Raw genomic sequence first — 24,112 nt, 5'->3', positions numbered from 1 at the left:
AGGTATGCCAGTACCTGCTTTAATTCCCAAATCTTAATCAGCAGCATGGACCTCCACCTTCAATTCCAGAATTGTATATACTTCAGAAATATATACCCAGCTATGCACGTGACAGCTCCACTTGGGTGTGTTTAATCACTTGGATATCTCAAAATAAAATATCTAAAAGTAAACTCCTGATTTCCCCCTTGCTATTTCTCACTTCAGAAAGGGTAATTCCTTATCTGTAGTTGCTCAGGCAAAAATTGGTAGCTAGCATTGCCTCCTTCCCTTTCTCTCCACTCAGAAAATTCTGACAGCTGTACCTTCAATACATATTGAGAATCTGAACTCTTCTGAAGACTTTTACTACCTCCATGCTGGTCCAAGCCATTAAGAGAGTCTAAGGTTTTATCATCTCCTACTTGGTCTCACTGCTTCCACTCTTGTCTTCTTTCGTTGATTCTCAGCACAGCAGCCAGAGCAATCCTTTTAGAAATAAGTCAAATCATGTCACTCCTATGCCTTAGCCCTCGGATGGCACTCCTGTCTCACTCAAAATAAAATCCAAAGGATTTTGAATGGCCCACAAAGCCCTGTATACGTAATCTGGCTCTCATTGTTATCTCTGAACCATTTTGTACAACCCTGCCCCTCATTCTAGGCTGCTCTCCCTTGCTGCTCCTTGTTTATTCCTAATATACAGACAGTGCTTACTTCGCACAACACTGATATGTGTGACTTTCACATACATACGTGTAACTGTATTCCCCCAGTCCCCCACCAACACTGTTCGAATTTCAGTTACTACAGTATAATTATTAACTGTGAGTAACTTCATAAAGTGCAAACTTTGCTACTAGCTCTTCGGTCCACAAATCACTCTGTAACTTACAGACATGCACATCGCACATCACTTCTTTCGAAGTATGTCGTTGACTGGTTGATTACTGCACATCTACTTCTCAGTTCATGCAGACAGCGAAGTGTGTAGTTGTGCTGTCTAGTTTCCTAGTGATAAACCCAGGTGAAATTTTACAAAAATGAACGACTGAAAGAGAACTGGCCAACAGCGATGAAAATGCAGAAACAAATGTGATAAATCTAGAAGTAAAATGGGATGTGATTAGAAGATCTGAAAATGGCAACAGCAAAGATAATTTAGGAGTGGACCTAGGCTTGTATGAAGCTATGGCTTGGACCACACTGAGAAAGTCCAATGAATATAAAAAAGGTGGTAAAGTCATTTTACTGTAAGCCACTACAGTGAAACGGAGTATTTACTTCCATTCTGGATTGAAGACTGTAAAAAAACCCCACAACAACCCAATCACTCAGACCAAAGTGTTGAATTAACTGCCACATTGAAAGAAGATGGAGGGCTTCCCTGGTGGCGCAGTGGTTGAGAATCCACCTGCCGATGCAGGGGACACAGGTTCGTGCCCCGGTCCGGGAGGATCCCACGTGACACGAAGTGGCTGGGCCTGTGAGCCATGGCCGCTGAGCCTGCGTGTCCGGAGCCTGTGCTCCGCAATGGGAGAGGCCACAACAGTGAGAGGCCCAAGTACCGAAAAAAAAAAGAAAGAAAGAAGATGGAAATTACAGGGAGGATTAAAAAAACCCAAAAATCCAAAGCCTTTTACAGCCAATAAAGGCTGGATTCATTTTTTCAATAGTCAGCATTAATTTGATGAATGTAAGCTATCTGGTGAAACTGCTAGCACAGATAAAGATGCTGCTGTGGAATGTGCACCCAGATTCCAAGGATTAGTTAAGGAAGATGGTTTGATAAAAGGATAAAGATGTCCCTGGAAGTGATGCTGGCAACAACCTCACATTAAAGGAACTTCTGGAAATAATTTACAACACTGAAAAGACAAAGGATAGGGACTTCCCTGGTGGCACAGTGGTTAAGAATCTGCCTGCTGGACTTCCCTGATGGAGTAGTGGTTAAGAATCCACCTGCCAATGCAGGGGACAAGGGTTTGAGCCCTGGTCCGGCAAGACCTCACAGGCCGTGGAGCAACTAAGCCCACGTGCCACAACTACTGAGTCCCGTGTGTTACAGCTACTGAAGCCCACGCACCTAGAGCCCGCGCTCCGCAACGAGAGAAGCCACCGCAATGAGAAACCCGCGCACCACAACGAAGAGTAGCCCCCACTCGCCGCAAGTAGAGAAAGCCTGCGCACAGCAACGAAGACCCAACACAGCCAAAAAATAATAAATAAACAAATAAATTCTTAAAAAAAAAATCCGCCTGCCAATGCAGGGGACACGGGTTTGATCTCTGGTCTGGGAAGACCCCACACGTCGTGGAGCAACTAAGCCCACGTGCCACAACTACTGAAGCCCGCACTCACAGTAATGAAGACCCAATGCAGCCAAAAGAAAAAAAAGATAGGATAAAATGTCAGGGCAGACCCAAACTTAGAAAGGAGTATGACAATTCACCGAAGCATAGAAGGACTCTTGCTCTGTATCGTAAGTTATTCAATGTGAATAAGGGAAACATTGTTCCAACTACGGTCGTCCCTCAATACCCACCCCTGCAGATACCAAAATCCATGGATACCTGTGGATGCTCGAGATGTGGAACCCTTAGATACAGAGGGCCAACTGTACTCTTGACTGGCTTTTATTTATTTATTCTTTTTTGGCTATGCTACGCAGCTTGTGGGATCTTTGTTCCCGACCAGGGTTTGAACCTGGGCCCTCAGCAGTGAAAGCGTGGAGCCCTAACCCCTGGACTGCCAGGGAATTCCCACTTGATTAGCTTTTAGAAGGAAATAAAACACTTTAATTCTCAGCGTTTCTGATGTTCAAATTACAGTGTACTAAATAAATTTTAGTTTTACTATGTTTTTCATTTCCCTGTATATTTTAACTGACAGTTAAGAGAGTTTCTGATATGTTCACAAATGTTTTTAAGGTCACAGAACAATTATAAATAGCCATGCACAGTTTCCGTTTACATGGTTATTTGCACATTCCTGCACTAATGGACAAAGTGGTGACTGCAAATACTCCCACCTCAAAGTCTTAGTCCCTGCTCTTTCCTCTGCCTGACAGTCTGACATCAGGGAGCATGTGGCTTACTCCTCCATGCTCTTAAAGCCTCTGCTCAGAGAGGCCTTTCTGTAAGTCATCACCCCTTCCTCCCATCACTTATATTCCATTTACACTGTTTTCTTTTTCTTCACATATTTATTATTTCTCTACACTCACTAGATAGTAAGCTTAAGGAGAATGGACACTTTCAGTCACTCTTACATCCCCAGATTCTAAAATGATACTTGGCACACACATGGCATTCATAAATTTTTTTTTGAAGTTTTATGAAGAAGTAGATATAAATATATTAACATGGTAAGCTATTACAGATATAAGTATAAAATGCAGTATATAAAACAGTCAACAAAATCCTGTTTTTAAGAATCTATCAATCTATCTACACGTGTATGTAGAAAAAGATGTGGAAAGATGCTTAACAAAACTTTAACCAATCAATATTACTCTGGGGGAGTGCGACTGGAGGGGGGGTGGAGAATAGGACGATTTTCTCTTTATACCTTAAATATTTTTATATTGTCTCATTTTCTTTTCCAAAATATTACTTTTAGAATCAAGGAGATAAAGAGTAAAGAAAACAGAATGCATTAACTATTGTCATGATGCCATTTTCGACAGCAACAATAACTGGGTGTTTACGGTGAGGCAGGCTCTGTTCTAAGTGGTTTCAATACACAAGGAGCCTATGAGGCAGGTGCTGTAAGTATGGCCACTTCATAAATGAGGTAAATAACGGTCAGAGAGGTTGAGAAACGTGTCCAGATCTCATAGCTAGAAAATGGTTCTTTCAGATGCACACATTAGGGGTTCTTTTTAGAGGCAAATGATGTGAAGTCTGCGACATGTATTAGACTTTTCTGTCCTCAATGATGTGCTCACCCTGCAGGCCTAGGCGACCCAGACGTACTCCGCATAGAGCTCTCCACTCGAGGGCTAGCCACTTCAGGAGGCTGAGGAGGAATGAGGGTTTTCCGAACTGCCAGTCTGAAAGAGTAAAGAGACAAACCCAGACGGCATTAAAGGATAAGAACTACACATTTGCTAAGTGTACCTATGGCTAGGTATTTTTTAATGGATTTTCAAATTTTACCAAAGTAATGAAGGCAGATTATTTAAAAAACCAAATAGTACTAAAACGCTTTTAATAACATACAGCAGATCCCTTCCCCCTGCCTCCCCACTTCCTGCCTGTCTCTCTTTAGGAAGCAACCATTGCGACTCTTTTACCTGCTTCTTCTACCTTCTACCTACATATCTCCTTTGTACTTAATATTAAAATTTAGGGACTTCCCCGGTGGTGCGGTGGTTAAGAATCCGCCTGCCAATGCAGGGGACACGGGTTCAATCCCCGATGCCGCAGAGCAACTAGGCCCATGTGCCACAAGTACTTAGTCTGCTCTAGAGCCCACGAGCCACAACTACTGAGCCCACACGCCACAACCACTGACGCCCTCGCACCTAGAGCCCGTGCTCCACAACGAGAAGTCACCGCGATGAGAGGGCCGCGCACCGCAATGAAGAGTAGCCCCCCTCACCACCAGAGAAAGTCCACACGCAGCAATGAAGACCCAACGCAGCCAAAAATAAATAAATAAATATATAAAACATAAATAAATGATAAAAAAATTTAAAAATAAAATAACATTTAAATCTGTTTAGCAGTTACAATCATTATTGTACCTATGTATTTATATTGACCTGAGGAACTGAGCGAAAAGTTGATCAAGGTAGCTAGTGATCAACTGTCGTGCAGCACAGAGGCCACACGTGGCTCCGACTGAACTAACTACTGGAGCTTAGCAACGTGGAAGTCATAAGTGATCTTGACACATTTAGTTCTGGCGGAGTGGTGCAAGCAAATGCTAGAAGAGTCCGTCTGAGACGAAATGGCTAGAGCATACCACTTTGCAATGCCTAACTGTGAATGGATCCAGACACTGATCGTAAGACTGCTAACATCTCAAAAAGGCCGACTTCCACACAGCATACTTCTCCTGATAAAAAGACTAAACCACCAACTTAGGAAGGAGTCTTGCCAAAAGGGGAGAAAAAGTGAAGTTCACCAAGCCTTTAGATTCAAGTAACAACTGAGAGAAAATGTGGAGGAGAGAATAACAAGTGAAACCAGACAATGGGGGCAGGGGGTTGCATTGTGTTCCCTAATATGACCCATCCGAGTCCTAACCCCTGCTACTTGTGAATGTAAAAAAAATAGGGTCTTTGCCAACGTAATTAAGTAGATAAGATCATTCTAGACTTAGGGCAGGTCCTAAATCCAATGATCGGTATCCTTTCAACAGAAAGGAGAGGGAGATTTGAGACACAAAGACACAGAGGGAAGGCCATGTGGATATGGAAGTAGAGACTGGAGTGGTGCATCCACAGGCCAAGCAACACAAAGGACCGCCAAGAGCCACCAGAAGCTGGAAGAAGGGCACGGCGTGGATCCTCCCTGAGAGTGTTCAGAAGGAACCAACCCTGCCGACGTGTTGATTTCAGACTTCTAGTCATCAGAACTGTGAGAATAAACTTTTGTTGTTTTAAGCCATCAAACTTGTGGTAATTTGTTATGGCAGCCCTAGGGAACTAACAGAATGCGGATGCAATCGACAAATTCAGGAAGAGTTGGGAGGGGAGAGGAAAACTCTACAGAACAAAAGACCAAGTTTCTTCAACAGACAAACTGCAAGGAGAAAAGAAATGGAGGTAACATATACTAGAAGAGTCTTAATAGACATATCGACCAATCGTAATGTGTGTACCTTATCAGAAAACAGACTCAAATAAATAATATAACAAAACAAAATTTGTGACATTTGAGATCACTGGAAGTTTGAACAATGACTAAATATTTGATAACATTATGGGGTTCTAACATTTTTTTAAAGTATGTATTTCAATAAACACATGCTGAAATACATACAAATATATACAAACAAAATGATGTGTTCCCTATGATTTGCTTCAAAATAATATGGTGGAAAGTGGTGGAAAGGCATACAGATAAAACATGAACTGATAAGTTAATAACTGAAGTTGAATGATGGGTATAAATTCAGATGTTCAAATTTGTATTATGTTTAAACCTTCCACAATAAAAAGTAAGAAATAAACAAAAAAGCAAGACCACTCAATCCCCCATTCCTCAGTACAAACAAGCCCTCCAAACCCCTAAAGAGATACACTACTATAAACCCACAGAATGACCAAACTTAAAAAAGAGTGCCAAATAACAAGCGTCGATGATGATGAAGGCAAGGACCCCACCGCTGGTGAGAGTGTAAATGGGTACAAACACCTGGACAAACTGCTGGCGTTACCTGCTGGAGCTGAAAATGAGCACAGCCCACAGCCCGGCAAATCCCCTCCGAGGTACATAACAGCACTGCATTTACGGATGCATCAAAGGTGATGCACAAAGGTGTTCGGGGTAACATTATGGCCCTAAACTGGAAATAACCCAAATATCCATGGTTAAACTATGGTATTCTCAGACAAGGGCATTTTATATAACCATAAAAAAAGTTACAATTATATGCAGCAACATGGATCAATCTCCCAAAATCAAGTGAAAGAAGATGGACTCACACAAAAAATGTGTATGATTCTGTGGGAGCTCAAAAAGAGGCAAAACAAATCCATAGGGTAAAAAGAAAAACTGAAAAAAAAAAAAAGAAAAACTGGTTAGTAATCTTTGGGAGAAAGTGCTGGCAATGTCCTGTTTCTTAGCCGATACAGCAGTTACACGTTTGTGCTGACTCATTACACTGTACATACGTTATCTGTGCAGTTTTCTACACTTCAGTGAAAGTGCTGAAAGAAAGAGAGACTGGAAGAAGTGGGGCTAGCCAACAGAGACAATGCCTTCATTTTCATTGCAAACAGGAGCAAAAAAATGGGGCAGAGAGTGGAGCAAAGTGGAAGAAATGATAACAAGTTTATACTTGTTTATGTGAAGGATCCACTAACAAGAAAAAACTGACGGAGGAGAGAGGCAGAAGAGCTGGAGCAGTTCTCACGGAGATGAGACGGGCGGCACGACCTGAGAGCTCAACTCTGAGTGATGAGCCCACCACTGAGAGACGGAGGCGGAGCTGGAGACAGAGGCGGAGCTGGAGACAGAGGCAGGCAGGCAAGCATGTGACAGCTAGCTTGTGAACTTCTCTTCTGTGTGTTTCCATTTTCTCAAGAACGTAGCAGAAAGAAAAAAGTAGGTGGGCACATTCATTAGCTACAAGTGAACGCGGGAGAGGAGGCGTGGAAGTCTGGAAAGGAGCAGAGGTACACGGGTGTCTGGAGGAATGGCCAAGGAAAGCAGACTGTGCTGGTCCGCTGGGAGATCCCTGGGGAGGTGTGTGAGGTTAAGGCGGACGAGGCAACACTCTGCTGCACACAGGCAAGCGGCACAACACAAATTAAGCAGAACGCTGGATTTTAACTCTGACTTTGCCAAAGTGAAGAGGACGACAGGGAAGCTGAGGCTGCACGCAAGGAAATGACTGCAACGCACCACAGACTGTGAACCAGGGAGGGCAGACAAAGAGGCCAGGAAAGGCAGTGAGGAAAGTGAAAGGGTGGTAAGGACCAATAGACTGAAGGCTCCCAGCTGGGTCTTGGTGGGAGTCGCTGCCAGGGACGTGGAAAGAGAGGCGGGCTGTGGGACCCTAGGGTACAGAAAAAGCTGCTGAACTTTTGTGCCGTGGAGTGCCAGCGCTCATGGGTGTGCCCTGCTGAGGGAGGGCAGGTGCAGAGGATGCATTCAAGCAACTGAGAGGCCAGAGAGCTGGGAAATCATTTCTGTTTACATTAAAGTTGAAGATGGTATGACACAGCCAGACACTATGTACCTTCTGAAGGACAAACACAGACCCCAAATCAAACCTGAATCTGTCCCACAAGGTGGCCACCAGCCACATGGGGCTACTAAGCACTTGAAAGGTGACAAGTGCAACTGACGAGCATGATTTTTAACAATATTTCATTTCAACTAATTTGAATTTAAAAACTGGCGCTTGGTTCAGTTACTGGAAAACTTTTCAGTGTATCTGGATTAACCTGGCTATGTGAAACTACTTTTTCAATTGCAAATTTTATGAAATCTAAATACAGACCAGGAAGCATGTCCACTGTTGAGAAGGATGGGCCTGAAAGTGGCAGTGAGGCCCAAAGAGGACAGCCACCCCACCTCCAGGCCCAGTGACAGGATGGAATGGGGAGGGAGAGACAGCCACCACCCTGGGGAGAGTCGAGGAAGTCGAGACCCCGAAGAAGAGCCAGGTTCCAATTAAAGCAAGAAGCCATGCTCAGAGAAGAGGTCAGGCCACAGGGGACTGAGATGATGACGGACACCTCAGAGGGCACAGCAGAAGGGACTTTGGAGGAGACGAAGCATGGGAGAAGGGGCAGATCTCATTTTGTCCAGTGCTGTGAAATTTCAAAATATTTCACCTTGGTGCCAGTTTGTATCCATTGCCATCTACTGTACCAAGCATTTCATGGTTCGTTAAAATAGAAAACTCCTACCCTTCGGTTTTGGTGATTTTCTATGAATCATTTTTAAGTCGTCCTCTTCTCTTCTCTGATCTGTCTTGCTGAAACCCCATCACTTGGAGGCAGGATCTCCTGAACTGGCTCTTTAAATTTTGGGTCTTTTCTCTCCTATTCTCTATCTCTTTGTCTTTTTGCTCTACTTTTGAGAGATTTCCTCAATTTTACTTTTCACGTTTTCTACTGAGTTTTTGATTTCTGGACACATTCTTGTTCTCGGAATGTTCCTTTTGTGGAGCATGGCCTTCCCGTTTCCTGGATGCAGTTTTCATTTGTCCTTTGAAGATGGTACTGACAGTGTCTGTCTCTGTTCATGTGTTCTTATGTTTTGTTTTTAGTTTTATTCTCCTTGCCTAGCCTCTGCATCTTCCGAGCTGCTTTTTTCAGTGTGTTCGCTGTGGCTTCTATCTTGCGTTGTTAGAAGAACCCTCAGATACCTGATATGCTTGGCTGCACGCTCATGAGGAGAAGTGGGGGGACTAAAAAGCCGGTTGGAAGCTCTGAGCTTGTGGCGGGGCTTGTTTACTTTAAGGGCAATCGGAGCCCTGTCCTAGTGTCCTTAAACCCCTACTGTTGGTATCCTTAGCTCTTTCCCCTCGGGCTGGAACGGACCCTAGAAGCAGAGTACAGTCGTCTTCTCACTTTCTGTCAACAGAGTTAAATTCAGCTGCCAGGGTCGTGTCAGCCACGAGGGAGAAGTCTCAGCACTCCACACAGGCTTGGTCCCCTAATCCGTTTTTGGTACAGCACCATGCCCTTCACTGTGCTGGCTAATCCAGGTGGATACCCCCAGTTCTTCCCGCTCCTGGTCCTTTTGAAGATTCACAATTTAAACAAGGATGGTTCCCAGCGCTCTTCTCTGCAGACTTAACGTTCACCTTTTTCACGGCTAAGGGAGCGAGTGAGCACTTGCCTATTTGCTTTCCAGCTTCAAAGACTTGTTGCTGTTGTGTCTTCTCCTATTCTCCCCATCTCTGTGTGTTTATAATCTTTTTTTAAAAAAAAATTTATTTATTTACTTACCCACTTACTTATTTTTGGCCATACTGTGTGGCTTGTGGGATCTTAGTTCCCCAACCAGGGATGGAACGTGCGCCCTTGGCAGTGAAAGCGTGGCGTCCTAACCACTGGACCACCAGGAAATTCCCTACAGTCTTTTTAAAAAGCCTCTTTACTATAAGTTCTGTAGGGTTTTGAGAGGAAGAGAAATTTAGAAGTGCATATTCAATCTGCCATCTTAACTACAAGCTCTGCCTTGTGTTTTCATTAATATGGTTACTGTGTCATGGACTGACTTAGTATTAAGACAGAGACTCTGGTCTCTGTTATGGCAGAGCACATACCTTCCCACCTATGACCCACCAACTCAGAAGCTTATATGACAACACAGAACACTACTTGCTACTAAATATGACCCTTAATACACTTGGGAGACTGCTTGCCCTGAGCAACAATTCATTTAGGACAATGAGGAAAAAATACACAGCACACATTACTGTGCCTAGCTAGACAAGCCTCAAGAGTTCACTTCAAGCTACTTTAGGGGTTCTAGGGTTAAACTCTCAGAACCAGAGAGAACTCCTAAAAGTACGTAATATGCAACACATGCTTACAAACTGACACCCAACTGACTCCTGGATTCTTACCATCCTGCAGTCTGAGCTTGGCAAGGCTCTACTGAATAACCCGGCGGTCAAGTTATTTTGGAGGAAATTGAGTTTGCTATCAGCACTGGATTACTGCCTACTGTTTACACCAATTACTTCCAGAATTAGCAGTGTCCTTTGGCACTTCTGGATCTACTCACCCATCTGTGGCAGGTTTCTTCCGGAGTATACTCGGCCGTGGGGACGAGCCCTGGGCTGGAGCGTTGGTGCTCGCACTCTGGCTGTGAGTCTGCACCACAGTTGTTGCTGCTGGAGCAGCACTGAATGGGTTGCTAAGAGGGTTGGCTACAATTGTGGCTCCATCTGCCAACACCACTGCTGGAGGACAGGAAAGAGCAATGAGGAGAAGGAAACGGAAGTAACATCACTAAAATGTCACGTAAGACAAGAAACAACGATCAGACCACCACAATCAAGAGTATCCATGTTAGGACCGTCCAATTTCAAGAAGATGAGGGATACGGACAAAAGCAGATGGCAAACTGGGGAGGTTACAAAGTCTACTGATGCACGATTAAGAACGTCTTTTCTTTGCTCTACAATCATAATTACTAATAAGTGAGATAAGATACATAAAGTATATAGTATACTGCAAGAAATGTTCTGCTACAGTTTTTTGGTGAAATACCACCACCTCTCAATTCCTAATAATGGTACCAACATTCCAGTCTATCTTTGCAGCTTTATAAACAACTCCAAAAAAAATCTTAGGGAATTTCCTGGGGGTCCAGTGCTTAGGACTCCGCACTTCCACTGCCAGGGCCCAGGTTCAATCCCTGGTCGGGGAACTAAGATCCCGCAAGCCACGCAGCACGACCAAAAGGTAAAAAAGAAAAAGAAAATCTTGAAATGGAATGAGAACACTAGTCTTATAAGGTGAATGTACTCCCTCAACTACGAGCTCTTTTAGAACGCTTCTCCCCATGTGCAAGCACACGTTAGGCTGTTTATGTACGTAGTTTCTAATGCTTACAAAGACCCTGACAGGTTAAGTTCTAAGCAACTCATGTTACAAAGAGAAAATCAAGGCCTAGCGAGCTTACTTGAGACCACAAAGCCAGCAAGTGGCAGAACCATGATTCAAACCCTGTGTACCTTTTCCCTCCACACCAACTTCCATGTAAAAAATTAAAATTACCTGAAGTCTTTCCTTCAGGCTGAGGCTGCTGGGTCCCTATTGGTGCAGGCTGAAGTCCTTGGGTGCTGATTGGGGTTGCTGAGTGAATGCCCTGTGTGCCTATGGGGGCTGGCTGGATCCCTGGTGTCCCAATGGGAGCTGGCTGGATGCCCTGTGTACTGATGGGGGCTGGCTGGATCCCTTGGATATGTCGAGCGTGGGATGCATCCACTGTCATCAACTGCATGGGGTTCAGGTGGACTGTGGACGCCACCCCGACTCCAGTCTGAGCCGTGATGGCAGAGTTTGGAGCCTGAGCTGAAACTAAAAATGATGCAAAAAGTGACAAAAATGTTAGCTTTGATTGGCACAGTCCACATAAGGAGAAAAACACTCAAATCAAAACAATTTTTCCACTGTTCAAGATCTAAACTCTCAGTTAAAAAAAAAAAGTGCTACGTAAACTCTATACGTTGAGGCTTCCCCCCCACCACTTGCACCAATTTGATACGATCTCTGCAGATTGCTACAAATAGCATTAAAATGAGAAAAAAGCAATCATTTATTAAAAGCCAAATGTGAGCCACGCAACTATGTAAGTAATTAATATAAAACTTCTGAGATACATCCATGCCTCCAGGTCAAGAATCTTTGCTTTAATTGATAGAACCACTATCACAGGCACTTCTGAAATACAGTAGTTGCGAATTTTAAATTCCAAAATATGCACTGAAGAGAGAAGTAACTTGTCCTTTTATCTATCAGGCAAACATATCATCTGTGTATATTAAAAACAAACAAACAAACAAAACTGAAAACAAAAACATTCCCAGGAAGCGACAAAAAAAAGAAGCGATTTCTCACTGTTTGTGGAAAGAAAACAAACAAACAAAAGACTTTTCTTCTCGGTCATCAAAACAATCTGGAAAAAGATATACTGCAGCATTATTTAGAATAGCCAAGATATGGAAACAATCTGTGTCCATTAGTGGATGAATGGATAAAAAATTTATGGTATATATATCCATACACACATAATGGAATATTACTCAGCCATTAAAAAAGAAAGACCCGAAATACTGCCATTTGTGACAACATGGATGGACCTAAAGGGTATTATGCTTAGTGAAATAAGTCACAAAGAGAATGACAAATACCATATGATCTCACTTATATATGGAATCAAAAATGCAGAAAACAAAAATAAACCAAGCTCTTGGATACAAAGAAGACCGGTGGGTGCCATAGGCAGGGGTGGAGAGTGGGCGAAATGGGTAAAGGTGGCCAAAAGGTACAAACTTCCAGTTATAAGATAAATAAGTCATGGGGATGTAATGTACAGCATGACGACTATAGTTAGCAATACTGTATTGTATATTTGGAAGTTGCTAAGAGAGTAGATCTTAAAAGTTCTCATCACAAGAAAAACAATCTTTAACTGGACGGTGACAGATGTTAACTAGACTTGTGGTGATATAAACATTGAATCATTAGGCTGTACATGTGAAACTAATATATGTCAATTACACCTCAATTTAAAAAAAATAATCTAACTGAAAATGTTTTATAAACCATAGAGATAAAGGTTTAAATTAGTATTATGCATAAGAAAAGTATAGTGAAAAGTTACTACGTGTAAATTTTTAGTCATGGCTATATTGTAATTCTTCCTTTGTAAAATATATACATACACAATTTCCAGAGCATTATAGCTTCTTCCTGAGAAGTGCATCTGTGCTATTTCTGTTAAATAACAGTTTTTGGCCATTTGCCTGCTGTTGAACCTGCAGTCTAGTCACCACTCCAAGCCTTTTTAAGATCCAATCTTATTTCACACTTTGTGTTCTCACTCACACTATGTTCCTGCCCAAACCAAACCATTCTCTTCTGACCACATACTCTAGCTAATACTTTATTCACAGACAGAAATGTGCTGTTCTCCAAACCCACTACGGCTCTGCCCTATACTTTCTGAAAGATGCTTTCCAAATGTCACTTCCTTCAGGAAATCACTCCTGACCTCCAACCCTACCTTCTCAAGTAGACATAACCTCTTACCTCAGAAGCAGCATGGCTTTGCTCAAGCCCCTCTTTTAAGATTCAGCATATTATAATATCTCTTCATGTCTAATCTTCCTACTAGACTCTAAGCTTGTTGAAAGCTGTTTAAAAGTCAACTTTAAAAATAGAGCCTAGCACAGGAGCCTTACACAGGACCTTACAAAAAAGTAGAGTTTCAATAAATATTCAATAGGATACTGTAAGCTGGTTACTAAGTCATTTTTTCATTTGTGTCCATCCATGTTTAGATCCACATGTCTGAGAAATAATATATTACCTCTCATCTGCACCAACAATGACAGTTTGATCCTGGAAGAAATAAAGTATTGAACGTACTATTCATTTTTCTGTGTTAGTATCTATCAGGGCTACAGCAGTGATGAAAGAGGAATAATGTAGAGAAACAGATGACTGGCAGAATCCCCAACACTTCAGACAGTGCTCTTACGATGGATTTTTACAATAAAGGTTTATATAGAATGATAGTGTCTGCATAGTTGATTCTAGGTCAAGAGAGACTCTGCATGCCCTTTTCAGCTGGCTAGCATTCAGAGAAATACACAGTGGTCATGAATGACCCTCTCCATAAAAGCAAAATGACTGCACTGTTATAGAAGTTCTGTTATAGAATCGTGTTATAGAATTCTGTTATAGAGTTCTGTTATAGAACTTCACTGTTATAGAATTCAAGGTAGTAGATGAAGGAGAGAACCTGAAGGTAAGTGCTGTTACTGATAAAGAGACTTAAGAATTTTCAGCAGTTAGTGTAACACACACACACGTGAAATTTACTTCCTAATTGTCAACATGCTTCTGTGATACTTTTTGCATCCTACTTTTGGCAACAATCAATTAAACATTATTCTACTTTATAAGATTGTTAATAAAAAAACACTGTTATGAAGTTCCTTTAAAAAGAAAGTTTTGAAAAACAAACACCCCCCATCCTGCAAAAAAAAAAAAAAAATCAAAACACACACATAGAACAATGTAGAGATGGAGGAACCTATTTTCAAAGCTATTTAAACCTCAGTATTGGGACTTGCCTGGTGGCGCAGTGGTTAAGAATCTGCCAATGCAGGGGACACGTGTTCAAGCCCTGTTCCGGGAAGATCCGACATGCCGCGGAGCAACTAGGCCCGTGCGCCACAACTACTGAGTTTGCGCTCTAGAGCCCAAGAGCCACAACTACTGAAGCCCGAGCACCTAGAGCCTGTGCTCCACAACGAGAAGCTGCTGCAAGGAAAAGCCTGCGCAGCTCAATGAAGAGTAGCCCCTCTCACCACAACTAGAGAAAGCCTGCACACAGCAACGAAGACCCAACACAGCCAAAAATAAATAAATAAATATATATATATAATTTGAAAAACCCTCAGTGTTTGAAAGTTTTAGACTAGCACTGTCCTAATGAAAATATAAGTCATACATGCAATTTTAGATTTTCCAGTAGCCACATTAATAAACTAAAACGCAGGCCAGGGCTTCCCTGGTGGCGCAGTGACGACGCAGGGGACGCAGGTTCGTGCCCTGGTCCGGGAAGATCCCACAGGCCGCGGAGCGGCTGGGCCCGTGAGCCACGGCCACTGAGCCTGCGCGTCCGGAGCCTGTGCTCCACAACGGGAGAGGCCACAACAGTGAGAGAACCGCGTACCACACACACACACACAAAAACGCAGGCCGAATTAATTTTAATGACATATCTTGTTTAACTCAATATATCCAAAAATTATCATTTCAAAATATAATCACTATAAAAGTTATTAATAACATACTTTACATTCTCTTTTCCATATTATGTCTTCAAAATTCAGGGTACATTTTACTCTTAAAACACATCTCAATTCAGAGACTAAATTTCAGAAATATTCGATTTGTATTTTGATTCCATAAAATCTACAATTTTGAAAAAAGTAGTTGCATATCACTAAGTTGCACCAAACATATTTGAAATTTCTCTCATTTTAATTAAGTAAAACAAAAAATTCAGTTCTTCATTTGTGCCGGATCCCCTTCAAATGCTCAATGGCCACATGTGGGCGCAGCTGCAGTCCTGGACGGCACAGCAGACAGGCAATGGCCACAATCTGACAACCTGGCTTTCTTATGCCTGAAGTGAGCTGAGGGTCTCACAGGAAAAGACTATACAAACCCTGAGGTTTAAGTAGCATTGTTTATTCTGGATTGGCAAAAAGAACACTATTTACTGGACTGGATAGTGAATTTTGAGCACAACTGGACGAACATTAAAAACACAACAAATATCCCACAAAACAATAGAAGCCCCGTAAGAGTACAGCTTTATTCGTTTTTAACTGCACTTCCATTTTAAGGGATAACAAAAACTGTTAACATAATTATCCTCAGGGTGGGATAAAATCATGCTACTATCACTAATAAGTAACAACTTTTTAGATTTCAGGGATGGTGATTTACAACCTTAAAGCTTCAGATTTCAGCCTTATCTGAATCTGTAAATAAAAGCTAGAGTAATTAAATCCATACTAGAAATATTCACTGATCAATTTCTATCTCATTGCATGCAAAAATTAAAATGTTAAAAGTCATCTTAACAGTGGGGCTCATACCTGGATACTGTCGAATGGTGGACACAGAGCTGGTGATCGGGGTGTAGGTGTGAGCAGCCAGTGGGTATGCAGAAGGTGGGTACGTTGGCAGAAAGTACTGGAACTGAACAGGAACAGATGGTCTATAGATGGAACACAGATAATATGAACCAAAATGGTTTTTCTTCTTTCCCTTCAAATGATCCTATCCCCTACAAACTCTTTTTACTTTTAACTGCCATACTAACGTTTCCTAAATTGCATCCCAAACAATTATATCAAAGGATACAGACCTAGAGAGAGTAATATTTTAACACGGATGGACCTATAGATGATCATACTAAGTGAAGTAAGTCAGAGAGAGAAAGACAAATACCATATGATTTCACTTACAGGTGGAATTGAAAATATGACACAAATGAACTTATTTACAGAACAGAAACAGACTCACAGACATAGAAAACAAACTTGTGGTTACCAAAGGGGAAAGGGGCAGGAAGGGATAAATTAGGAGTCTGCGATTAGCAGACACAAACTACTACACATAGAATAGATAAACAACAAGATCCTACTGTACCGCATATATATATATAAAACTGAATCACTTTGATGTATGCCAGAAACTAACAACAACATTGCAGATCAACTGTACTTCGGTAAAAAAAGAAAAGAAAAGAAAAAAACTAATAAGCATTTCTATAAACCACAATAATCAAACAAGAATATTTAAAAATGATCCAATTCTGAAATTACTTCATGTGCACTCCACCAGGTTCTCACTGTGGGGTGGGAGAAGGGAGATACAAATACGGAACGGGGGAGGTAATGGAGCTAGACCAGAGCTACCAGAATGTACTTAGTTTTTAAAATTTTATATACTTCCTACCTCTCTGCCTGCTGAAAGGGCCTAGAAGTAGTGACAATCCAGTAACAACAAACAGAGCTAATGGCTAGATCTTAGTTTCTAAATGATGCAAAGGAACCAGGGCTCCTTGGAGAAATGGCAGATTCCAGGGTTCAGAGGGACCAAGTTCACGAAGAGTTTCAAGTATCGTAATGTGGTGAGAAGTAAGGAAGGGCTAGAATGACCAGGACATAGCAAAACCCAGGAACTAGTCTGAAGGGGCTCCCAAGGACGAACCTGGAGACAATTTGAGCCTCGAAATAGATGACAGTAATGGATTATAATTATGAATAAATAAAACCAAATCCACGAGCCCATGCAGATGTTCAAAAATAAAATACACAGAAAAATAAATAAATGGGGATAGATGAACTTTCTTTACATCAGAATGTCAACTGATAAATATCAACGAAATGATCGAACAAGTCACTATCTTGCAACCATCATATTGCAACCATCAACTGATTCAGCCAGGAATCATCAATAGAAGCAAAACTACCGAGTGAAAGCTTACAAGGACACTTACAGTCTCAAGGTATTTCCACACAAATTAGTTATTTACAAAAAAGAAAAGTACACCTTTACAGCAGAAAAATCTGGCATCACCTTCCTTAAGTAATTAATGTTGAGATAACTATTAATGGGACAAAGGGAGAGCATGAGCTCTCTGAGGTAATAACAGTGAGAAGAACATATCACCTAATGGTATTCACTTCAAAAATGCACAGCCTGAATCTAACTCTGAGGAACAATCCGACAAGCCCAAATTGAAGAATATTCTGCAAGAACAATGGCCTATCTATACTCTTCAAAAAGTTCAATGTATGAAAGAGAATGGAAAGCTAAAGGATCATTTCAGTTCCCCATACTGTGGTTAAGTAAGAACAGCTTTGTTCTCTAGAGATGAAAATGGAAATACTTAGGGGATAAGAGGTCATGATGCTGCCACCATTACACTCAAAATGGCTCAAAATAAATTAAAAAGAGAAGTAACCAAGTCAAAAAAAGATACTAGAACATTCATCAAAAGGAGAACGAATAAATACAGCACAGTTTCATAAAATTAAAGAAATTACACAATGTATTAGATTTTCAGGGGGAAAAACTGAAAATAAAGAAATACATGCCATATTTGTGGGACAACTGGTTTCACTGAAAAATCAAAACGATTCGTGACACGATGGGGCACATTCCCTCCTACCTATTGTCACTTCGGGTTTCCATAGCCACAGGATTTGGAGAGGCTCGATGTCCTGAAATGGGAATCAGGCTACCCCTCTCTGCAGGGTACTCGGGTTGGATCCGAGGAGAAGTATGTGTGATTTGCTGAGGCACCACCTTAGCTACAAAAAGCATAGTGCAATTACATTACTGCTCATACGCTCCCACTGGCATGCCAAAACATTCTTGGCCGGCAACAATCTTAAGAATGCAAACAGTAATAAGAAGCCTGGATTTTTAGTTTTAATCAAAATAAAAAATGGAAAGATGAGTACCTATGGTCCAACTGAATTATTTCAATCCAATAATCCACTGATATATTTACACTGCTATCTGTCAAAGCAGGGTTCAACATTAATACTTTCAGCAACTACATCCTTTTCCCCTGACCTGGCTTCTTGGAGACCTTTTTTTTAAAAGGAGAAAACTTAGAAAAAAAAAAAAAAAAATCAACAAAAATTTGAATACAGAAATGGCAAACACCTTAGATTCTTTTCAGGGGCCCATAACTAATTAGTAATAATGTAGCTAATAAGTAATGAGAAGGTCATTTTAATTTCTAAGTCTTAGGTTCCTCATCTATGAGGAGGCCTTCTCTAGAAAATCACTTAATTTCTGAAGTCTTTTGAGTTTCCTGTGAGTTTGCATAATATTTTATGGCAAAATCAAAATGATCATACAGTTTTCAAATTTAATTCTATCTGTAAAGACCCAAGTCATACCAATGGCAGGCACGCAAACACTAGAGACTGGGATGATGCCATCACGTTACCCAAGGTGCAGCACACTGAACACCAAAGGTAAGCAGCCACCCCCCCGGGCCCAGATATTTTCTGAGGGAGGCAGCTGGAGAAGTTTCCGCAGGATGATGGGTGAGATGCCCAGTTTGACCAGCGAGGATGGCCTCTGCTGGCTAACGCAGAGAGAAGCTGGCATGATGTATTTTCCATCAGTAGTCAGTCGAGAGGGTGCTGAGGGAAAAGTGAGTAAGCCTGTGTTTTCACTGTGCCCATAAAAGGTAGGAGAAAATTATGCTTCCAATAAAAAAGCAGCTGTGTTTGGCACAGTAGCTAACATCAGATGGTAACCACACACACACACATGAATCATACCTTTACTTTTTCCTAATTAAAAGGGCCATACATCCTCAATTATTTAGAAAAAAAAAAAACTTCAGGGAAAACATAATGCAGAAATCGTAAGTTGGGGCTATTTTCAAAGATAATCCCTGTTTTCTGTAGGCTGGCATTATCTGATTCTTTTTATAGTTCTGAGACCACTGTCGTGTGTGGAGAAAATAAGGGTGGAAATGGGCATTCACTGCAGGTGAAAACCTATGCTTGGGGTTATCAGGCTTTTCCCCTGATCCAACACATTCCTATTAATAACAATGGCTGAATTCAATATCTAATCTCACCTGGAGAAAGCAAGTGACACTTAAAAAAAGCCACTTAGGTGATTTTAATATAGCTCTTATGCCCTCAACTTGAAAATCAATGCTCTAGGGTTAATATCAGTTTTCCCTTCTCAACTCAGGCCCTTCTGTACAGGGATCCCATCATGATGTAACAAATATCTGAGTTACTACACAAGAAGAAAACAAAACTAGAGCATAAACCTGACGGAACTTTGACAAAAGCGATCACACTAAGTAGCAGATGTTTAAATCTGTTTGGACACTTCTGTCAAATGATTTTCAGACCTAGAATTTAGTAAATGGTAAAAAGTTCAAAGATAAGTGAGCTGGGGAGTTAGAGAACACAGCAATACAGTACCTTAGGACAGGTAAGAAGGCGGTAGTTTTAGCCAAATGAATGAACATTATTTGTCTCCTGCTACTTTCAGGGATTTTACCTGCACAGTGTTTACTCTTAGGAAGCCACAGTGACATTGACAAGAACTGACCTCTAAATAATTCTCCACAGAGAGGGTTCAAGACACGACCAGACAGCCCCCTAGGGTACGCTGCCCCCTCTTTACTGGTCTGATTTTCTTCATAGCTACACATTCCCTAGTGAGACTCTCGACTATAAAAATGAAAAGAAGGGGCTTGGCTCTGACTTGACAGCGCTGCAGATAACTGATGACACTGTTAGGTATAGCCAGAAAACAGCCTGAAATGACAACATGGAACAATCAACGATCTTTTTCAACGAAAGTGCTGTAATGCTGAACCTCTAACCCCACTGCCAGACTTCACAGAAGTGAGATTAAATTCAGAGGGTGTGACAGAAGTTTGGTTTCCCCAATGCCAAGCTGGAGTGAGCAGTAACGTGAGAAAGACCGCAGTTATTTTCTCTGCTAAAAGCCGTCTGTGGGGCTGAGTACCAATTTAAGGGCTGGAATGGCTCAGTTATTTAAAAGAGGAGCAAGGGTTTCCTGGGTCCTACCGTTACTCTGGAAAAGTGCCTTCAAAGTTTGCTAGGAGGGCTGTGGAAGCTGCAGCCTGTCACACATACAAAGGAAGGAAGCAGGGAGGGAGGGACCACCCCAGTGCTGGGACACAGCAGGTAGGGGAGACACTTCTGTGTCTGGTCACCAGATTTCTGACCGCCGAGTATGTCAGTGCGTCCTCTCACAAAAGGCAGCCTTACTTCTAAAAGTACAGCAGATTAAAAATATGGCAGCTGTCCCACATCTCTGGGAGTGAAGGAGAGTAAGATGGCACACTCACTGTTACAGAACCAAGGCACAGGTAACACTAGAAACTAAAACCTGTCACTTGTGGGTTAAAGGAGTGTTCTGCCTCATAGGCCACAGCCTCTGCTTTGGAAGCTGTGACAGTAAGCTATCAACTCTGACGCTAGGCATCGACAACTTGCCGGCCAAACCTTGCTGATGCCTGTTTTGGCCCATGAACTAACAATGGGTTCACACTTTTAAACGGCAGGGGGAGGGAAAAATCGAAAGAAGACTATTTTGTGACACCTGAAAATGACATGAAATTCAAATTTCTGTGTCCATAAAAAAATCTAACTGAAACACAGCCACACCCATTTGTTTACATATTGTCCATAGCTAGGTAGTTGCACATACCCATGAGGCCTGCAGAACCTAAAGCATTTACGATCCGGCTCTATGGAAAAAGCTTGCCAATCCCTGCTGTTGATCACTAAAGTTTGGCTGCCAGAAATTTTTCAAAGATGTTTTAATACTGTAAATGTACACATATTTAAAAGGGGAATAAGCAAAGCCTGGAAGGAATTTTAGGATGGTCATGAAGTACCTTGGGTGGCACCCAGATAAGAACCTCGGGGAAGTGACTTGAGGGTTAGCATTCTTCCCACTGTTGCATCACCCAGAGATTGTTTTTCCTGAACAATCTGTCAGTGTACAAGGTCTCTTCACTCCAGATCTTTGCTTCTTTCTTGCTTTTCCTGTTGTTCTTGTCAAACTTTTATCAGTAAAGTTAACTTACTTTTTAAAAAGGTAAACATAGAAAAGGTAAAGGTTGATGAATAAGTCAAAAGTGGAGTTAAAGTAGTTTACTTTGAGCTCTCAGAGACGGTTATCTTCTTTTTTCTCCCCCTACCATCAAAATGCCAAATCTGTATATGAAATAATACTCAAAGTTAAAGTCGGTGTTGCTTTGAAAATTAACAATCGAAAAAAAAAATCAACACTAGCCAGCTATATGAAGACCTGGTCAGCGGGGCTGAAAATTCCTTGTAAGCTTCCGTCTGCAGGCTGCACACCACTTACCAACCGGGATGTTTGAGGTGGTCACTGCCGTAGCATGGGATGAATGTGAGGGCATTGTCATGGTAACAATTGTACTCGTGGGAGCTTGTGTGTGTGACACCGATCCTGGACAGGAGAAAAAGGGAAATTCTTCAACAATGGCCTCTCTGCACACATTACAGATTCTCAAAAACCCAAGAAAAGCTCTTGGGAAAAAGAAAGAGAATTTTTCTAACCTAATTCTTGTTCTCTGCCTGAAGCTGAGAAATAAAGAATGAACCCACGCCTTATGCCTCCTTCCTCCCTGGCAGGAAGAGCAGGGCTGCCGACTTACCAGCCGTGGTTGCGGAAGGAATGGTGTTGGTTGCCAAAATAGGTGCTACCGTTGCTGCAGCCACTGGTGTGCCAGTACTGAAGATCGTTTTCTGTGTGGGGGGGGGAACACCCCACAACACGATTAGAAACAGGAACATCTCCCACCCAATCCCGTTTAAACGCAATCACTGCCTTCGATATTGCCAGGTTTTTAGCAAGTTTTGCACAATTCTGGTTTTAACCCACAGAGTATACAGATGGCTCTTCATCTCTGGTTTTACCTGAGCCATGGTATGGAGCTGCTGTTTTGGCGTCCCTAGCGCAGGGTGAGACGGCAGTGTGATTCTTGTTGTCACATCCCGTGACTGGGCAGGACGCTGAATACTAATTGCTGCAGACGGTGGATGCTGGAGAGACAGAGTTGGCCGACTGGGAAGACAGAAAAGACATCACGATCTATGACTTGTCTCCAGACGCAATGCAGGCAGCCAAGGCCACTTACTGTCTCGTGCTGGATCACAGTCAGAGTTTTATTTTTCACAGGTCTGTGAAGTCCACAGGTGAACCAATGAAGTTAACTGCCCATCGAGTTTCTCTCCTGAAACTGCCATAAGCCTCATTCTAAAAGGTATCAACATGTACCACGAACCAAATAAATTAATCCTCAGTCATACTGAGTATCCTCGATATAGTTGATCAACACTCTCTGACCATCTCGAGTAAGCATTACGATAACGAACACGTTTCACTCTGTGGACAAATCTGAAGATACACACTAAGGTTCTAACTGTTGAGGTAACATTACAGAAAACCTTGATTAACGGAAGCTTAACCTGTGACCTTGAAGCACTGACTTCCTTCCCCCAATTTTATATCATCCCTTACCAAAAGACAAAGTTATAGTTATGACTGCCTCATAATTGAATGGGATATCAACATAGACAGCATGTCAAATTAACTGGCAAGCATGCTACTGAAATTGCAAAAATGGTAAGAAAACTTGACAGTATATCAAAGTTGACATCTCAAACAGAGGGGAGAGAATGGGCTATTTAATAAATGATGCTAGGAAGACTACATAGCCATTTGGAAAAAATCAAATGAGATCCATACTTCACACAGTACACCACGATAAATATGAAAATGATGAAAGGGTTAATGGAAAATAAGAAAGTACATGAAGAAAAGATAGAATTCTTTAACAGCCTTGGAGTGGCGGAGAGCTTTCTAACAATTAAAAGCTCTAAAAATCCAAAAGTTATAAAAAAAATCAAGAAATCTGACTCTGTAAACCAATAAGCAAGCCTCCTAACACAGTAAAACACACTACAAGCAAAGTAAAAAGACTCACAGGTGAAAGTGTAATCTTAATATATGAAGAGCTCCTAGAAATCCATGAGAAAAATAACAGCCCAATAGAAAAACAGGCCAAGGATATGAATAGTCAGTTTGCTAAAAAGAAAACACAAATGGCCCCTTAACAAAGGGAAAAGACTAAGTCTTAATCAGAGAAAGAGAAATGTAATTTAAAAGACACTGATATATCATTGTTCACCTATCAGATTGGCAAAAATCCAAAAAATTGACAGGGTACTCTGTTGTTCAAGCTGTAAGGGAACAGGCACTTTTAAATATTCTGGAGGGAGTATAAACTGGTACAAACCCTATGGAAGGCAATAAGACATAGGTATCAAAATTACAATCATATATACCCTCTGATCGCTTTTGGGAATTTATCCTATAGATATTCTTGCACACAGGCATAACGACAAGGGTATAAAGTTATTCACTGCAATATTATTTATGATAGTAAAGTAAAGAAAAGAACCTCAAATCCACATACACGATGGGTCATCATACTGCTGCTAAAAGAACAATGAAACTCCACGTACTGAAATGGAAAGCTTTCAACATACGTTGTTATATGAAAAAACCCAAAGAGGAACATATAAATCTTGAGACTGACACACTGCCGGCTGCAGTAAG

The 24,112-nt window shown here is 41.6% G+C and overlaps 1 protein-coding gene across 7 annotated transcripts in view; it reads right to left on the bottom strand.

Annotated features, from left to right (window-relative positions):
* SAP130 (Sin3A associated protein 130) overlaps window positions 1–24,112 on the bottom strand; it is a 76,948-nt gene that overhangs the window by 34,300 nt on the left and 18,536 nt on the right. For 5 of the 7 annotated variants that reach the window (XM_024738034.1, XM_024738036.1, XM_024738037.1 and 2 more), the window contains 8 exons: window positions 22,408–22,555; window positions 22,146–22,236; window positions 21,833–21,937; window positions 18,111–18,252; window positions 16,027–16,148; window positions 11,402–11,704; window positions 10,404–10,581; window positions 3,929–4,033 (listed from right to left, as the gene is read on the bottom strand). In XM_024738034.1, the coding sequence (XP_024593802.1) occupies window positions 3,929–4,033; window positions 10,404–10,581; window positions 11,402–11,704; window positions 16,027–16,148; window positions 18,111–18,252; window positions 21,833–21,937; window positions 22,146–22,236; window positions 22,408–22,555 (1,194 nt within the window). The remainder of the gene's footprint in view (window positions 1–3,928; window positions 4,034–10,403; window positions 10,582–11,401; window positions 11,705–16,026; window positions 16,149–18,110; window positions 18,253–21,832; window positions 21,938–22,145; window positions 22,237–22,407; window positions 22,556–24,112) is intronic. The other 2 variants (XM_024738035.1, XM_024738038.1) reach the window with 1 other exon arrangement.

Source organism: Neophocaena asiaeorientalis, unplaced genomic scaffold (genome assembly GCF_003031525.2).
Source record: "Neophocaena asiaeorientalis asiaeorientalis breed wild unplaced genomic scaffold, Neophocaena_asiaeorientalis_V1.1 scaffold98, whole genome shotgun sequence".
NCBI classification, from domain to species: Eukaryota; Metazoa; Chordata; class Mammalia; order Artiodactyla; family Phocoenidae; genus Neophocaena; species Neophocaena asiaeorientalis.
This window is presented reverse-complemented; position numbering and strand designations above follow the sequence as displayed.